Source organism: Siphateles boraxobius, unplaced genomic scaffold (assembly GCF_051911475.1).
Source record: "Siphateles boraxobius isolate OS27281-9 unplaced genomic scaffold, OSU_SipBor_1 22, whole genome shotgun sequence".
Lineage (NCBI taxonomy): Eukaryota > Metazoa > Chordata > Actinopteri > Cypriniformes > Leuciscidae > Siphateles > Siphateles boraxobius.
In genome coordinates this window covers 30,173,966-30,192,675 of record NW_027508833.1, presented here as the reverse complement: position 1 = coordinate 30,192,675, position 18,710 = coordinate 30,173,966, and the positions used below count along the sequence as shown (strand labels likewise).

Here is an 18,710-nt window from a genome sequence, read left to right as displayed (position 1 = left end):
CACATGAGACACCACTGCCATGTTGTCTGTTCTGACAATGACATGGTGACCCTCCAGAAGAGGGAGGAAATGATGCAGAGCCAGAAAAACGGCTCTTAACTCCAGGCAATTTATGTGCCAAGAGAGAGCCTCTCTGGTCCAGACCCCACACGCTGGTCTGCCCTCGAAAACTGCTCCCCAGCCGGTGAGAGAGGCATCCGTCGTAATCATCTGGCGACGAGATACCGCACCCATGCTGATCCCTTTCCGAAGAAAAAGAGGGTCCCGCCAAACTGACAGGGCTCGAAAGCAACTGCGCGATACCTTCAGTAGGCGAAGGGTTGACCCGGAGGGTCGAACCCCTGAGAGTTTCACCCACCACATGAAGGGTCTCATGTGGAGTAGGCCCAGCGGTAGCACGGAGGAGGCCGCGGCCATAAGGCCCAGCATCCTGCGGCAGGTGCCCACAGACACATGATGGCCTAGCAAAAAACGAGCCAAGCATGTCATCAGGCTGGAAATCCGTGCAGGGGCCAAGCGGGCCTGCATGAGAACGGAATCCATGTGCACCCCCAAGAAAACGGTGCTTTGAGCCGGAGCAAGAACACTCTTCTCCGAGTTCAACCTCAAACCGAGAGACTGGATATGACTCAGAACGATGTCTCTGTGGTGGGCCACTAGGTTCCTGGACTGGGCTAAAATGAGCCAATCGTCTAGGTAATTTAGAACACGGATGCCCTGGAGCCGCAATGGGGCCAGAGCTGCATCCATGCACTTTGTAAATGTCCTCGGGGCCAGAGATAGGCCGAAGGGAAGGACCCTGTACTGGAACGCCCTTCCTCCAACGGCGAACCTGAGGAACTGCCTGTGTCGCTGTACAACCTGGATGTGAAAATAAGCATCCTTTAGGTCTATCGTCACGAACCAATCCCCTGGCCGAATCTGAGATATGATAGCTTTCAGCGTCAACATTTTGAATTTCCCTTTGTAAAGGGCGAAGTTCAGTCGGCGGAGGTCCAGTATGGGATGCAAACCGCCGCCCTTCTTCGGGACCAGGAAGTAACGGCTGTAAAAGCCCCGCTCGGTTTCCCCTGGAGTAATCTCCTCTGTTGCTCCTTTGAGAAGGAGGGAAGAGATTTCCTGCTGAAGTACAGAAGCCTGAGTGGCGCTGTCTACTACAGTATGAAACACCCCGTTGAAACAGGGGGGATTGCGGCAAAACTGAAGAGTGTAGCCGAACCGAATTGTGCGAAGAACCCAAGACGATACCCCTGGTAAGCGCTCCCACTCTGGAAGGAAATGTGATAGAGGAGGAGGGATGTTGTAATGCAGACGACATACCTGAGTGAGGGTGCCGTGCTGACGCTCCTGGAGTAAAGAGGTTGACTGTGCAGGAGGGCCATCGGCGTCCTGGCACGTGATGGGAGGCATCGATGCTGGGGTCATGGTGACCAGATCCGCCTGCTCCGGAGGAAAACGGAAAGTGCCTCCGAGGATGCGGCCGGTAGTTATAGAGAGTGTGGGGGGTGAGGGGAGAAAGCAGAAAGCGTCTCCTTCCTCCCGCACCAGACTGAGTAGAGAAGGTGAAATATGACCTGCACTTCGAGACACTCTGAGTGGCGAAGGTGACAGGGCAAGGAAAGGAGAGCTGGGAGGTGGGCAGAAACGCTTGTGCGGTCTGACCCAACCTTGAGGAAGCAGAGGAGCTCTCCTTTTTCTGACCGGAAGGTCAGGAACGGCTCTGGGCCGCCGGAGCAGTCGGTTTGTCGGACCGCCTCAACTGGAGGCGCTTGTGAGGCCGTTGACGGGGAAACGGGCGACCGCGGGCTCCCCAAACCGTGGTAGGTGGGAGATGCCCTGGTTCGCTTCTTCTGGAAGAGAAATCCGGTCTATGAGAGGGACGTTCTCTGGGTCGCACCGGGGCGGGAGCAGAAGGTTCCCTAGCCCTCCTGGGCATGAACTGTCTGAACGCGGCCGATTGGGATTTGGAGGAGCGGAATTTCTCAACCACTGTGTTGACCGCCTCACCAAACAACCCCGTTTGAGAAATGGGGGCGTCCAAGAGGAAAACCTTCTCTTTGTCACGGATCTCCGTGAGATTAAGCCACAAGTGGCGCTCCACCGCAACAGAACCAGCCATAGAGCGACCTATAGCGCGTGCGGTATGCTTGGTGGCTCTTAAGGCTAAATCCGTAGCCTTACGAAGCTCCTTGACCGCTTCAGGAGTCACGCCGTCGCCCTCGTCCATTTCCTTCAGGACGTCCGCCTGGTAGGCCTGGAGAATGGCCATAGTGTGCAGGGTCATGCCTGCCTGCCCAGCCGCCATGTAGGATTTCCCAATGAGAGAGGAAGTAGTCCTACATGCTTTAGAAGGGAGGAGGGGGCGCGATTTCCAGGACGGCGCAGACGACGGAGCAAGATGGTCGGCTAAAGTTTCCTCAATCGCCGGAATGGCTGAATAGCCCTGTTCCACAGAGCCTACCAGGTTGGTGAAATCAGCAGCAGCCGCATTAGTGAGGCGCGAAGAAAAAGGCTGCTTCCAGGATCTGGAAATCTCATGATGCAGATCACTGAAAAATGGCAGCTTCCTCCGTTGAGGCCTAGAATTAGGGCCACTGAGAAGCCTTTCGTCGAGTTTCGACGACTGAGACTCACGTGGCTCGTCGGGCCAATCAATAGTGAGCTTCTCCGTAGCGCGCGAAAGCACGTCAACGAGCTCCGCATAGGCCGCAGTAGGCCGCGCTTCCTGGCCGCTCGGCGGGATAACCTCGTCGGCGAGAGTAGGCCCGAAATCCTCGGAGTCGGAAGCCTCGGTAAAAAGTATATCCTCCAGCCCGAAAGAAACCGCGTCGCGTGCTCCCGGGCTGGGGCGCAAATAATCGTGTGAAAATTCGACTGGCATGCCTCGCGCTTGCCAAGGGGAGGGAGGGAGAGAAAGAGCGGGGCTCGTCTGCTCGAACTCCACATCCTCAAGCTCTACATCCGAACCCCATGTCGCGGATCCTTGAGAGGCCTCGGGAGCGCGACAGGGGGAGACGAATGATTCCCTCTCAAAGACCGCGAGCCGCGATTTAAGGGTTTTGAGCAACAAATTTTCACAGAATTTGCATTTAGACGATCCTATAACTGCCTCACGTGCATGTGAAAAACCCAAACACTTAACGCACTTACTGTGTGGGTCGTCGTTAGCGATGTAACGAGCACATGGCGGAGTACAGCGTCTGAAATCCATGGCAACTTCACCGTAAGGAGAAACAGAGTTCCGCTTGAACAGTCGCAGAAGCGCCGAGAATAATCCAGATGTATTTGTAGCTCAGAAAAATCACGAGCGAAGGGCAACGTGACCGCTTCGCTCTGAAGGTAGAGAAATCTGAGGAGCAGATGGCGCGCACGCGAATATGTAATGATGCGACGTAAGAGCGTCGGGGCGGAGCCATATCGCGCGGACGCCATCAGCCAATGAATTGGCGTGATTCTATAAGGCTTCAGACAATCGGCACATTCAGAGAATATCCCACTGCGCTTTCCGCAGCGTTGAGTGAACCTATGAAAGAGAACAGTTGTGCTAATTAACAAATATATTAATTAAGAGTATGCAGTATATATGAATGGGTCATTACAGTTTTATTAGGACCCAGAGCTAAGGATATCAACATGGTGGTAGCTGATATCACCCAAAAAGTCATACTGAAATATTTGAAATGAACACATCTGACAGTGAAATCAGTTGCAATGCTTACATGCTTTTTAATAATCCGTTTGTAATCCGACGGAGAGTTCATAGGGAATGAAAAGCCTTAATGTAAACACCTCATTAGGGAATAATCTGATTCCGATTAAGCTTGAAAGAGGTGGTGCAGATCTGTCAGCAAATGATCTAGGGAAAAACACTTTTTCAACCAAAAATAATAGTAATATTCAAAATCTACGTGAACCCACATAATTTAGGGGCCAGTTTGAATGTTCATAACATTCAAACAGACCGCAACTGGAACTGCTATCCATCACAGCGCGGAGGCTTCTGTCCACAATGAACTGGTGTCCTCCTTATAACATGATCGATGACTTATGTAAGAAGTGTTGAAACGTGGATGAAACCCTTGCCAAAAGTCATCTCATAAACAATTTAGCATTGATTTTTATCCAAATCACAATCTCAGCTAATGATTGAATCTACTCACGACATGCAATCCATGATGAATACACCAAAAATAGCTGTTTTATTGCAATCCTTCGGCTGGCAGTGTTCAGGACACGGGGCTATCAGAGTGAAGGGGCGAACGTCCCTCCCGGAGAGTTTGCGTCACAGCTGGCTGCATCAATAACAGCAGCCAAAAATAGAACCAGCGTGATAGACGGCGCAGGCTATTTTTGTTTGGGTCGAGAGAAACTATTAAACGCCTGACCCAGAGATGCATCACAGTCATTGACTGCAGGATGGTTTCTGTCCCCTTTCTGCAGTCTGATGTTTAATCCATTTGGGCATATTTGAAATACAAACACACTTAAGCTAATTGGTGTGCTAAGAAAGTCAGATGGGAAGAGTTGGTTTCATCCCTCAGTGAAAGACCAGATTTTTGTCAAAGATGCATTTGAGCTGAAATTAGAATTAGGAGTGATTACTGATGAAAACCAATTAGCCTTTTTTTTAAATGGATGAAGAAGGTTTTCCACTTTCGCTAAAAGAAAAATGCGTCTTTTGTACAAGTTTTGAGAATTTTGCATGTGACCTGTAAAGGTACAATTTTGTCTTTATATGAAGGTTGCTGTTAATAACTCAACCATATCCATAACAAGCTTTACCAAAATGGTATTGACAAATTGGACTTAGACGTATGGACACAAGAAGTATAGGACATCCAGACCAGATGAAGGCTGGGCACAATTTCTGCACACTAATCAACAGACTTTCTGTTTTTTACCATCACAACCTACACAACTAACCTCACTGACCACTGGAAGTATCAGCATTAAAGTAGCAGATTCACTTCAGGATAATATCAGGCACATTAATCTTTAACAAAAAAAACATAGGATATAGACTCAGAATTGTCTAAGTTTACTCATTGGGACCTGAATTACATCTCCACAAGCCTCCAAAACGTAAACCTAAAAATATTGATTTAGGTTCTTTCTGGGAACTCTGAATTCTTTCTTTCCCAGAGGAAACACTCAGATCCATTCATTAATTATCTCAATGGGGCCATAAGCCTCACTGCTTCTGCTGTGCTATTGCATAAGTCCAGGTCTGGTAGATTCTGCTGTGTCAGCAGGTGTTTACTGAAGGTGCTTTTTCATTGTACCTGCTTATTTAACTGCTTGAGTCAGACCCCTGCAACACTAACTAGTTCTGACAGACCAGCATATGTTGTGTTTTGGATGCTGGTCTCTCAACCTGGTTACATAAATCTACATAGGTCAACTATCTTCACCAGCTAAAGGCAAATGCTGGTCTACCAGATAAACCCACCACTAGCAAGCACCGACTAACTGGAACAGCATGGAAATTCATCCTGTTTCAGTCCCAAAATATGTTTGCAAAATACTTTTTGATGACTTTTTACAGTCACTTTTTAAAGGTTGCATAAATGCAATCCAATAATTAATCTTAACTATATTAGACTACTAAACAATTTGAAAAAACACAGTTATTAATTAATTAATATTTTGAATATAAGAATACTATTGATAACATTCATTCATTAAAAACAAATCACTCAGATTAATTTCAGACTTTGAATATACTAGTTGTTCGGTATGTTTTAAACTCACTTAAAATAACTCATTAGAATCATAAGTTTAGAAATCAGACTACACTGGTCGTGGTGTTTTGATCCACTAAGAGGAACTGCCACATTAGAGTCATTTGTTAAGGAATCCAATATTTTGGACAGCAGATTCAGAAGGGGTGCTGCTGATTAAGAAGTGCAGGAAACTATTCTGTCAGTTTTGGCAGAATATGGCATAAATTTGGCATGTGCGAGAACCATTAACACAACCAAGTCCCTCCGGCATACAACACCGGACAAAAAGACATTCATTTCAATTTGATTTAAAATTACAAGATCAAAAAAAATTATCATCATGCATGAATTAATCGTTCACAATAAGGTCAATGTCATGAGTTTAGAAAATAGGGTGAAATTTCATTTTACTGTCAACTTAAAAAAAAATGGAACCAATTCTAAATAAGAACAAAGTATTATAATAATATAAAGTGAGGATAAAACAATCAAATTCTAACATGGGACGAATTAACTAAAGCAATATCACTGTCCTCTTTAAAGTAGGTCTAGTACTATTAAAACAGCTACCATGGGCATGTACTAAAACACAATAATGATCCCATCAGGACAAGCAATTTCCAGAAGTATTCGCATACTAGCTGTACTCTACTGTGACAGATATGTGATTCATTTCAGCAATTTTGGAAACGGATTGCATTTTGCTTCAATGCTAAACTGTGACAATCCAGCATCCATATATAGGATAAACAGACCTAATTGTACAAATGAACTAGAAAACAGCAAGAGGCTATTTACAGTGGTCTGACAGCACCATGAATAATGGTGTGTCCATTATTCCCGACGAAATGTGATGCATTCGGAAAATCACCCATTTGCACAGAAAGATCAATGCTAATCAATATGACTCATTGTTTGCAATAATTCTGTACATAAACAACAGGAACAAACTGGTATAGTTAGAGTGACAAGACCAATAAATCTGCCTCTCAATTTAGCACACACACACACACACGCACGCACGCACGCACGCACGCACGCACACACACACACACACTTCAATCAGGCTATATTCTCCATCAGCGAAAACAAACATATTCCCATCTATGTAACAACCCTTTCAGTGGACTATTACTTTTGACTCTGCTGGGAACCCTCTGAATACTAAACAACAATCTACAGGCACCAATAAGCCATGGATCAGAAAGCAGCCACACAGAGGTTTGTTTTAAAAATGAATAGCATTACTCCCCACACAGATGCAAACACGTAAACTGATCTTAGAGCAGTGGTTTTCATACTCCAAGGGCCCCCATTGTTCACTTTAATATTCAAATGCTTCTTCTAGGTGTTTCCATGATTCTTCCAGGTGTTTATCATTTTTTCTGATTAAGAATTAAGGACAATTTTTTTTTAATCACAATATAAAATATGTTTGTACTTGGCAAAAATATATGCTCATAAATAAAAATGGCCAAGGAAATTTTATTATTGCATGACTTTTCCAGGTTTAGAATCATTCTTTTATAGATTTTGGGAATCCTGGTTCTTCAAGGAAAAAAGTTTTTGTGGAGGTGAATTAAAATAAAAAGTGCCTTGGGTTTTAGTTGTTGTAGTTTACTTTAATATAAATGTATTTTTAGTCATCTTGAGCCCCCCTTGGACATTTGCTGAGGTCCCATGGTTGAGAACCACTGTCCTCACCAGCAGTCACATTTTCATGCAAGAGATCTCACCTGCAAATAATGACAAGGCCTCATGGAGGACTTCAGATCTTGAGGCATGGTCGGTTTCTCTAAGTTGAGGGAAGATTTGCGGTAGGCTTCTTTAGCCTGGCTGACGGTTAGCGTCGACCAAGAGCTGCGCTTCATAAATTTGCCCTCCGGGGCCATAGCGATGCTCTCGCATGCTGAACATTTCACGTCGTTGTTGCTTTTGGAGGTCTTGAGAGAAAGGTCGCCAAAGTGACCATGGTCTGGGTAACAGTGAGTAATATGATCTCCGTGGTGCCGACTCATGATGCTGGGAGTCCGGTACGTGCTGTCGCTGTCCAAGTTGTCGTCAGAACTCCACCAGCCAGCTATCCCTGAGCGTTGCTTGGAGTCTGACTTACGCTCCTTGCTCTTACTCCGTTTGCTGTGTTTGTGATTTCCATGGTGATGTCCGTGATGGTGGTGGTGATGATGTCCGCTGTCTGAGCGAGAGTCTCCCTTGGTGCCATTCATCTTAGACGACCCCTCGAGCGAGTGGGATTTGGTGAAGAGCTTCTGGACGGAGTGCACCAGATGGCGGATGCGCCCAGGACTCTCGTTGCGTTGCTCGCTGCTCGTGGTGGTGGCGGACGTGCGCTGGTACTGCAGCGTGTGGAAACCGTCTCTATGAATCGGCAGCTGCTTCTCAAATTGGTCGAGGAGGTTCGCGGGAATACGGTTCATCTTCCCGGACCCGCCGCCCCCACTGACACCGACCCCTCCACCGCCATTGCCACCGTGAGAAGTGGAGCCATCATCCCGCGAACCCTCATGGTGCGAACTGTAGTGCATTCTGGGAAAGGTGCTGCTGGAAACGTGGTCAGATGCCATGGAAACGGGCATCACCATGCACTCTGAGTGGATGGAGCTGCGGGGCGAGCAGCGGTGTGGATCTAGAGGGAAGCTCTCGGTTGGACTGAGCAGGTAGGGAGAGCGAGGGTCAGGGCCGACATGCTGCAAGTGATCAAGGGACTGATCGCAGTCTGGCAGCCCACAGGTGTGTCCTGATGTGAAGGTGAGCTGAGGACGGCCACTTGATAAACCTTTCATATTCCTGGGAGGGGAGGGGTAGCTGTCTTCATCGAAGTACGGCGGTGGAGACCATGAATCTAGCTGATCTATGAAAGATAAAGAGAGGAAAAGATAAGAGAGAGTGAGTGAGTGTGGCATTCAGCATCAGTTTAGAACTTGTTCAACCTTTCTGCAAACTAAATTCCGGGACGTTTCCCCATGGGCATGTAGGAAGCACTAATAGATGTTTGCAAAACAGTGTGGTGGGATTCAAACAAGCTGATTACTAAATTACTGAGTTTTCCTGAATTCAAGAGATCCTCTTGAACCTCTGTACAGTCATGGAAAACCCAACACTTGAATGAATGGAATGAAATCAAGTTGTCTGGACAAAAGCACGTCCCATAGCCCTCCGCCGATCCTCCCCATCTGGTCCTGCCAGGCTTTACAAGGACAGAGTTGCAAGCCTTGCCATTTATCCAATGCAAAGTAAAATAATAGCCTATCATTTCAGAACCGCTGGGCCATCCGTCAAAGCCAGCTCCGGAGAGAGAGGGAGCACTTCGAGGTGCTTCAGCGGTTGTCCTTGAGAGACATTGCTCAGAGATTAAAAACACATTCACTGTGATCTTTCATCACAGTCACATATGGGCAGCCTGCTGCTATCTTCATCAGAGCTAAGGCTCAGAGATGCTGTTTTTCACATCCAGCCATTTGCCCTTTCTGACACGACTATTTCATGCTGCTGGATCATATGTCATTTCACACAGGTGATTAATGGGAATTTTCATGTGGTGAAAATACAGGGAAATGCATATTAAAATAAAGGTCATTTTTCAATTGATGAAAAAAAAATAGTCACAGAACATGTCAGGTTTAATTAGTTTTACTTGTTAAAATCATTCTGTTTGAATCTCTGGGATATTTTTGACAATTTTATTTCTATTTTGGCAAATATTCACATTCTGTGCAAGTATGCTTATGTAATGCATTTAACCTCCTATTTTATCTACATAGGTATTTAAGCGGTTTAAAAAAAACAAAGCAAGCCAAATTATCCTTGTTAATGTCCTAATAAGTGTTACAAGCTGGTACACACCTCTGATGACTTGAATTTGACCACAAGAGTCAAACATGGTAACAGTACCATGGTCACACCACAATACAAAGCACAGTACATAGTCAGACAGAAGATTATTTCTCTTAATTTTTAGTGTTACATTCATGTGGGTTGTGCCACGGCCAACTGAATATTACTCACTTTATCTCAATAACTTCACTCACACAACATAAATTAATCATACTGTAGCTGATTATAAACTGAATTTCTACGATGGAATCGATAGCAGAAAGATTTCAGGGTCAGTATATGCCCAAGACAGCTGCAATATCGACCAGTGCAACACAAATAAAAAATTACTGAGTGTTCACTTACATCTCTCTTGAAACATCCATCGACAAGTCAAAAATACACCACCTTTTAAAAGTTTCAAGAAATAATACTTTTATTCAGCAAGAATGCTTTAAATTGGTCAAAAGTGAAATAAAAGACATTTATAATGATAGAAAAAATATTCATTATATAATCCTGGGAAAAAAAACTGTACCAACCCCAAACACTACTTTGAACAGTAGTGTATTTCTAACAAACACACAGACTCCAGAAAAGAAGAACATACGCATATCTGATTCACACTGGCAGCAAGGAACTTGGTCCAAGACAAAAGCAAAAACATCTTGGTGTGAATTTGGAAAGCAACCAATTCAAAAATTCTCCCTTGTGTTTAATTAGAGCACGAACAGAGTACTGACCCATAAGGAGATCTTTAGCTCAGGTCAGCACACACCATAATGATGTCCAAGTCCATCTTGATTGAAGAGGACCTGAAGGAGAATGTCAAGTTTGTTTATTCCGAGTGTGTGAAAGAATATTCTAGAGTGATAGCGAATTACAAAGAGGCACTTCATTAAAATGAAACTTTGTGAGAGGCTGAACAACACAGAGAATCACATTAAAGCACAGCCAGGACAAACAGTCGTATTTGGATCAACATCTGTAAACATCAGCCAATACAGCCGCTTGATTACATTCTTCCAAAGGTTAAAAGCAAAGAACCTTCAAGGAATCAGATTTGTTCATCAGAAAATCGAAGCAATGCGATTGTGTCCTTAACTCCCAGAAGGCTCTGTAATAAACCACACTGTTACATTTCTGAATCTGTAGGGACGGATAAAACTGACAGGACCAGAATGGTTCTGGTCTCATTGGAGATGTAATAGTCTTGCAGCAGCCTGTTGTTGGTTATTTCTCCTTCATCCAAATCCAACACAACTGCAGTGAAATATCTGGAGACAACAACAGAGAAGCACAGATTGCAGACTGAAATTAACAAAGCACAAAGTCCATGCCAAGGGAGTGAATCTCTCCAAAAAATAAATAAATAAATAAATAAATAAATAATAAAACCTGCCTTGAACCTGTTTGTAGCCTTGCTATTATTTCCATAAGAGCTACGTTACATGGTGTAGCTACGTCACCATGTAACACATTTTGCATAATACATTACCGCCTACTGACTATTTACTGTAAAAAAAATAATAATAATTGAGCTAACTTTAAAAAAAATAAGGCAACCTATCGCATTCAACTTTTTAAGTTATTTCTAATTTTTAAGTTATTTCTAACAAACTAATTTGCTCCGGTTAAAGTCAACTTTCAAACTTCTGGAGGGGGACGAGGAGATGGCGGAACGATGCGGGGAGGCAGAAGAGGAGGGATGGTGGCAGGATGAGGCGAAGGGATGGTGATGGCAGGATGACTGGATACAGATGTGGTGAAGACCGGATGGTGAGACGCAGGGATGGTGATGATGGGACGGCGATCCCCTGGCGGCGACGATGGTGCTTGGCCGATGGCACAGACCCAGAGCTCCCCAGTACCGACAGCCCATGGTGGAGACAAGGGGGGAGGAGTCCAGGTGGTGACAAGGCTGGAGATAGATGGGGAACGACCGACAGAGGCGTGATCGATGAATCCACAGACGTTGAGCCGATGAACGCCAGCAGCATCGCTGGCTCTGGAGATCTCGGCGATGTCACGGCGACGACCTTCGAAGGCAGAGCCAGAGTACCCGAGGGCTGAGGTGGACTGGGTGTGATGGAGGACAGAAGTGACCCCGAGGGGAAGGAGGAACCCGCTGCAGTTGTAGGGGTGGAGGGACAGAGTGTAGAGGACAGACCGCAAGTCCGTGACGGAAATGGTGAGACGACTAACCAAGGGGGGGCCGGCAGGACGAGGGAGCCCGGTGGAAGCGCAAGTCCGAGGGTCTCCGGTGGAGCTGAAGGTGGGAGGCGCCAAGACGGAGCCGACAGGTCGAGATGGAGCGAAGAGGTCGAAGGCAGGAGGTGGAGCCGTAGGATCCTCTCGCACTAACCCTGCTGGTGGTAACAGGACCTGCGGCTCAACGTCATAGCAGGGCTTCCACATAGACGCAGGGCTGTTGACATCTGGCAGCGGCTGGGCTGGAGAACTGACTGAGTTTTGGGGTGATGGAGGTGGTGAGGATCTTGACGGAATGACAGTGAGTAATACACAGTCTGTACAGTCATTAGTACTGTTCAGGAACAGTGATGATGTGTGGGAGTTGTTAATTCCTCACTGAAGTTGATCAGCCAGTTCTCATTCTCCTTATTCATGACTCCCTCGTCCACTGTTGTCGTTGGCTCACACCTCTGGTCAGACTTGCCATGAGGCTTCACTTCCGGGGCAAGGGTCAGCTCTGTCCTCTTCTCCTCGGGCTCTGGCTGACGTGTCACGGCGGGTGGTAGCTCTCCGTCTGCAGGGGGCACACACGAGTACTCCACGGTCGAGGGTAAAATGGGCTCTGGGTCTGGCTGGGTTCTGAATCGGGGCGCGACGCTCTCCAGACACCTGATGACGGTCTCTTTCCATTCTAATCCTGTGGTGTCTGGGAGGTCGATATGCTGGTGGAACATTGCCCCGATCCAGAACAGGGTCTTTAGGGTCTCGTCGTCCAGGGCACTGGTGGCGGCAAGACACATACAGTCCTTAACACAAGAAAAAAGGTTAGGGATCTCCTGAGTCAGGACGATCATTCTTGCCCTATCGTCCATATTGGGCGGTCCGATCTTCTGTCACGGTTGGCAGATAGGAAGACGAAGACAAACAGATTAAGCTCAATATACATCTATTTTAATGAAAGTTCTCCAAGTGGGCAGACAGGCAGGATAACCACAACCATACATAACAGAGACCGGACAAAGACAGAGTGAACAGGAGAAAATAAATAGCAAACACAGATGATGGTAATTAATAGGACACAGGTGATACAGATGAACTAATGATGGTAACCAGTGAGATAGACTAGTGGCGGGAAACTGAACAAAGGAACATGTGACAAATGAAAACTAACTGAAAAGTCCATGAACACAGTGGTGATAATCGTTGTTTTTTCGTCTCCAAGTTTTATTTTCTAAGTTAGCTACACAAAATGAACATCATTTGCCTCTTAAACTAAAGGAATACATTTTACCCATTTTATCCTGCAGGCAAATAAATTGCATAAGTTGCAATAAGAAGCAAACACATATAACCTACGCCAACTCACAAATCTCAAAAATGTAATTTTACAATTAAAAATTGTAATTAGTAAAAATATGAATTCTGAACCACATGACAACTAAATAAAAGTGTAGTTGTAAGGCTGTCGAGGAAATGCTGTTTTTGAAACACATCATTGCACATCATTGCTTTGGACTTCCAAAGAATGTATAAAATAAAATAAATTATATTGTGAAATGTTCAGCACAAGTCGCACATGTGACAGTGGTTCAGATTTGGGCAAAACTGACGTAATAGTTTATTTACAGTGCCTCCAGAGATAAAACATTAAGCTTATGGTAAAGGGCGTTACATATGCGATATATATATATATATATATACACTGTACATAATACTGTATATACATAATATATATATTTATATACAGTATATCTACAGTACAGTATATATATAGTATGTGTGTGTATCTGTGTGTATTAATTGCCAGGTTAACTAAATGTAAATAATCTATAACAACCTACATCTACACATCTATTACAACAAAACACGATTTAACTCTCACAAACTTAAAGAGCAACATAACAGTAAGTTACTTGGTTTACTGTAAGTCAAGTCGCATATGACCAAAAGTAGACTGTTAATGCAGTAACCCTGAGTGAGTGAGCAGAGTTCTGACTCATCACTGATTCATTTGTGAATTTGACCGATTCGTTAAGAGGAACTGGCTCGAAAGATTCATTTATTCATGAATCGGACTGTACGATCTCAGTACGGGTTCAGAGGAGGTCATCAGAGGCTCTACATGTTTGTGTGAGTGTTATGACACTGCTCACCGGTGCCCTACAGCCTCAAGCATTTCCTGTCACCTCATCTCATGATTTCAGTATTCTTACCCTGGACGGTCCCTGCGGAATAAATACGCTTACTGCAGCATCCTGCATACTAACAGCATGAGTGCAATCAGCCAAAGGCGCCTTCGCATTCGTTCCTCTTTTCTTTCTCTTGTCTCTCTGCAGGGGGCAGCAGGTAGAAGCTTTATTTTGCTGTCACTACAGCAGCGCTAGTGAAGACAAATGATCCATCCACCACATTAACACTAGAGAAAGGACCTGATGGAACCGTTAAAACCGCACAGCCACGACAACAGCCCTGACAAAACAAGTGAGCTCCCTATAGACTACATAGGGACCATTCTTGCCATCAAGGATCCTCATAAGTGAACCCACTAGACTCGCAACTGATTTAAATGGATTTAGATGTTAGCAGCATAAGTAATAACATGAACATAAAAATAAATAACACAAAGTATTGTGTAAAGTAATATTTTTTACTACACTTTTGACAAACTTTTCCCGAATAAAAAAAAAAATGTATTTTTTAGTGTTGAAAAGAAAACGGTTTATATATAAGATTATATATATTTATGTCTGCCATCATCTCAGACCTTATTACAATGCATTCTGGGATTACATGCAATCAGAATCAGAATCAGAAAGAGCTTTATTGCCAAGTGTGCTTGCACACACAAGGAATTTGTTTTGGTGCTGAGGCTTCCAGTGGACTATACAAATACAACAAGAAACATTAAACATAATACTACAAATTATAAGAATAAAGAATAAAAATATAAATATATGAGAATAAAAGTATCACAGTTAGGTTTAGTCAGAATAGACATTTCCAGATTTACAGATTATGAACATATTTACAGTGTTTTGAATATCACAATAAATAAATCTAAATATAAGTATAAGTATCACCTGAGTTGTAGGATATTGCACTAAACAGTGGGAGTATTGCACTTAGAGGCATGTGCCTTGGGAGGTGTGTTAACTGTTCAGAAGGGAAATGGCCTGTGGGAAGAAACTGTTCCTGTGCCGAGATGTTCTTGTGGCCAGTGATCTAAGTCTCCGTCTTGACGGTAACCGTTCAAACAGGTGGTGACCAGGGTGAGTGGAGGATGTGATGATTGCTGATTGCAATGCTGCTTTAGCTGCTTTTTGCCTAAAATGAGGTATCTTAAGAGGCAGAATAATTATGTGTAAGAAACCATATGAATGCAGGAGATATCTCTCTTTAGTCATTCCAACATGCTTCATTAAGCAGAATGTTCCCACAATGTCCTACTTTGTTCCAGCTTGACAATTAATCCTCCAATTAATCACCCCCCTCAAAAGTGATTGCCACAGCAGTCCTTTTCTTGCGTCTCAAACAATCTCACTTCATATGAACTCACTTTTAGAGAGGAACGACATCATTCTCTCCTGCCCAGGAGAGTGAGAGATTCCTAGAGTCTGATAAGCCCAGTGAGTTCCTTTTAAATGCTTATCGTAAAGGAGGGAATTAGCATTACTGTGACGAGGGCTATTAACTGTGCCTGGTTCTTCTCAGCGTGGTAAAACATGCCTATTACAGCAAACTAAAGACAAATATTTGGAAAATAGACAGGTTTATGGACTAAAAATTCTAGAAAATTTAAAACACCATTTGTAAAAATGAACAAATCAATGCTCACTTAAGGGGATGTTTACACTGATACTGATTTTCAGTGACAAAGCAACAGGAAGTCAATCGTTTTCAATGAAAGTTCATTTCTGGCAACATTAGTTACTGCTGGTTATTGACATGCAGTTATTTGAGATTAACTTAATCAGCAAATTATGCAATTAATTTGATTCATTTTAATCAATTAACACCCTTAATTAAAATGATTCAATTACACTTTTACTTAGGACTGTTATTCAGTTGCTGGATAAATACTGAAAAACATTAAAACGTGTCTTTGTAAAATGCAGGACAGTGCTGCATTTCTTAATATTGCTGCAGCAGATTCTGGGAGGTGAAATGTGTTTCATAAATCATGACGCTAAACCCGCAGCTGGTGGGTCCACACAATGCAATTGGCCTAAAAGTGTCTGAACACAGAAATACATGGAAAGAACACAGAACAGTTTGCTATAGGAAGTCATTCAGGAGTAACACATTTTTGTGACATCCAAAGGCAAATTTTTAAAAGTAAAAAAATAAAACTGCACAAAAATTTTGCAGTTGCCACAGTAACCGGTATGTAAAGGTGACTTCAGCTGTGTCATGTGACAGAAACAGTTTCAGATCCTTGTTGAAATGCTGTCAATTCATTAAGTATTAATGATACAAAGAAAGGTGTCACGTAACACACAGGAGGCAGAAAATCCAATAGCAGTAGTTTTAATAGGGTAATCCAAATCGTAGTCTTCCAGGCAGGGGTCAAATCCAAATAATCAAACAGTCCAAAAACATGAATTGCCAAGAAACCAACCATAAAATGTGAGGACATCTAACAACTACTCCGTACACATACTGACACAGACAGGGAATATATACACAGATCTAACAAGACTAACAATGAACAGCTGGGAACAATGATTACGGGGAACAGCTGAGTGCAATGGACTGATGAGTGACAGTGGCAGGCAGAAGCTGGGAAATGAAGTCAAATGTGACGGACACCGTGAGAACGAGGACCTCTAGTGACAAACAAGGGAAACACAACCAGACACTGTTTCATAACCCCCCCTCTACGGAGAGGCTACCAGACGCTCCACGACATAACAAGGGAAACACAACCAGACACTGTGACACAAAGGTAGTGAAGTCAGAACCCAAAAGAGGGATGTTTTACAGCTCCATGCACCTATTGTACAATATTTCACATTTTTAACCCTGAAAAGTAAACAACTTGCAAATACTCCTTATCTCAGCTCTTCAGCAAAGTTATTTACTGTATCACATTAAACAAAGTTGACAATCACATCACTAGCAAAACAGTTGGGGATGTCCCTAAGGATGTCACCAAGTCAACATCATATATCAGGCGTACCACGTGCCTCCAAACCCCATCCAACTAGTCATGACTTCCTTCTCAATATTAATTGGCATGGAAATCCACCACTTAAATTGCAAACATATCTAAAACTTGTAAGAAAATAATGTACATTCTTGAAACTCAAAGCAGCTTGCTATACCGTTCCAGGACCATGGACAGCACCTCATCATTTAAGCTTGATTTCATAACAGCCACTGGAACTACTGTACTTTAAAAGCTCTTAATCCCAGTCTGTTGTAATCATTTAGAGTTTAATGAGAACAATGCACTATGAAGCACTGTTAGATCTTTGTAATCAGAGGTGGACAAAGTACACAACTTCCTTACTTGAGTGAAAGTACAGATACTGGTTAAATATTACTCTGTTACAAGTAAAAGTACAGAAGTACTCATTTTTAAAAGTTCTTAAGTATCAAAAGTAAAAAGTAAATGTCAATGCATTGTTTTATTATTATTGAATTGTTGTATGTAATGCTTACATCTGTAATGCTTGCCTCTGAATCTATACCTGCCTACCCTAATCTATGCCTGACGTTCTGACGTCAACCCGACTTTCATTTCCAACCAAAATCCAAAGTCTTTCTGACGTTGTATGTTGACGCCAATCTGACCTCGGGTTCTGATTAACTCGACTTATATTTCCAACCAAAATGCAACCAGTGCAACCAAAATCATCCCCTGACTGACGTTACTACTTTCTAATCAAGGACCTTGACAGAAATGTAGTGGAGTAAAAATTATGATATTTGTCTTTCAAATGTAGTGAAGTTAAAGTAAAAAGTTTCCAGAAAAAATAATACTCAACTAAGGTGCAGATACTCAAAACATGTACTTAAGTACAGTACTCAAGTAAATGTACTTTTTTACTGTCCACCTCTGTTTGTAATGCATCTAAAATGTATAACTAAGAAAAGATCAAGCACTGAGGACCAACATCCCTGGTCTCTCTCAGATGATCTGGCATCTCAAAATATCCAAATACCTACAAAATGCCTACACTACAATTAAAAATGATTAATTTGCAATCAAAACACATAGCTACTTCTAAATGAATGTCAGTTTAAAAAGAAGATAAAAATACAGACGCATTAACAAAGGTATGCAAGCAAAAAACATACCATACAAACAAGAATACACATAAGCAACCAATAAAAAGTAAACACACACACAAGCACACTATAATAGAGTTTATATTTGTACCTGAGGAAATGTGAAATCTTGTTAGATTAAGTGCCGTGTCTATTTTACTGCCTGTTTACTGTCACAGAGATCAAGGCAACACAATTGACCTTAACCTCAGCACACACTAAACCAATCACAACAAAGAGATTTTACACATTAAACCAATCATGGCAAAAACAAATGAATACTAAACTTACAAAATCAAAGAGACACTTCTGCACACAACAAACACAGAATGAAAACTCTTCTCAATCTTAGCTGTGTGAACCAAAGGACTGTCAGTGCGCAAACTGAATTTATCTGTGTAATTTTAGATTTCTAGATCCAGCAACCTTTTCATAAAGGCTCCCAAAGGATAAAAACAACCACCATAAGCCAGAACTGATGATTCACCAAGCACTTTGGGGCAACCTTATGACGCTTCTCTTAAAAATGAATCTTTAATTCATTATTTATTAAAACACACTCACATACACACACACACACACACACACACACACACACACACACACACACACACACACACACACACACACACACACACACACACACACACACACACACACACACACACACACACACACACACACACACAC

General features: G+C 43.2%; 1 protein-coding gene across 5 annotated transcripts in view; it reads right to left on the bottom strand.

The window, feature by feature from the left end:
* Positions 1–18,710, bottom strand: part of dlgap2a (discs, large (Drosophila) homolog-associated protein 2a) — a 184,523-nt gene that overhangs the window by 56,517 nt on the left and 109,296 nt on the right. For 4 of the 5 annotated variants that reach the window (XM_077239550.1, XM_077239553.1, XM_077239554.1 and 1 more), the window contains one exon: positions 7,460–8,592. In XM_077239550.1, coding sequence (XP_077095665.1) covers positions 7,460–8,592 — 1,133 coding nt within the window. Of the gene's footprint in view, positions 1–7,459; positions 8,593–10,297; positions 10,373–18,710 lie in introns of those variants that run through there. The other variant, XM_077239551.1, reaches the window with a different exon arrangement.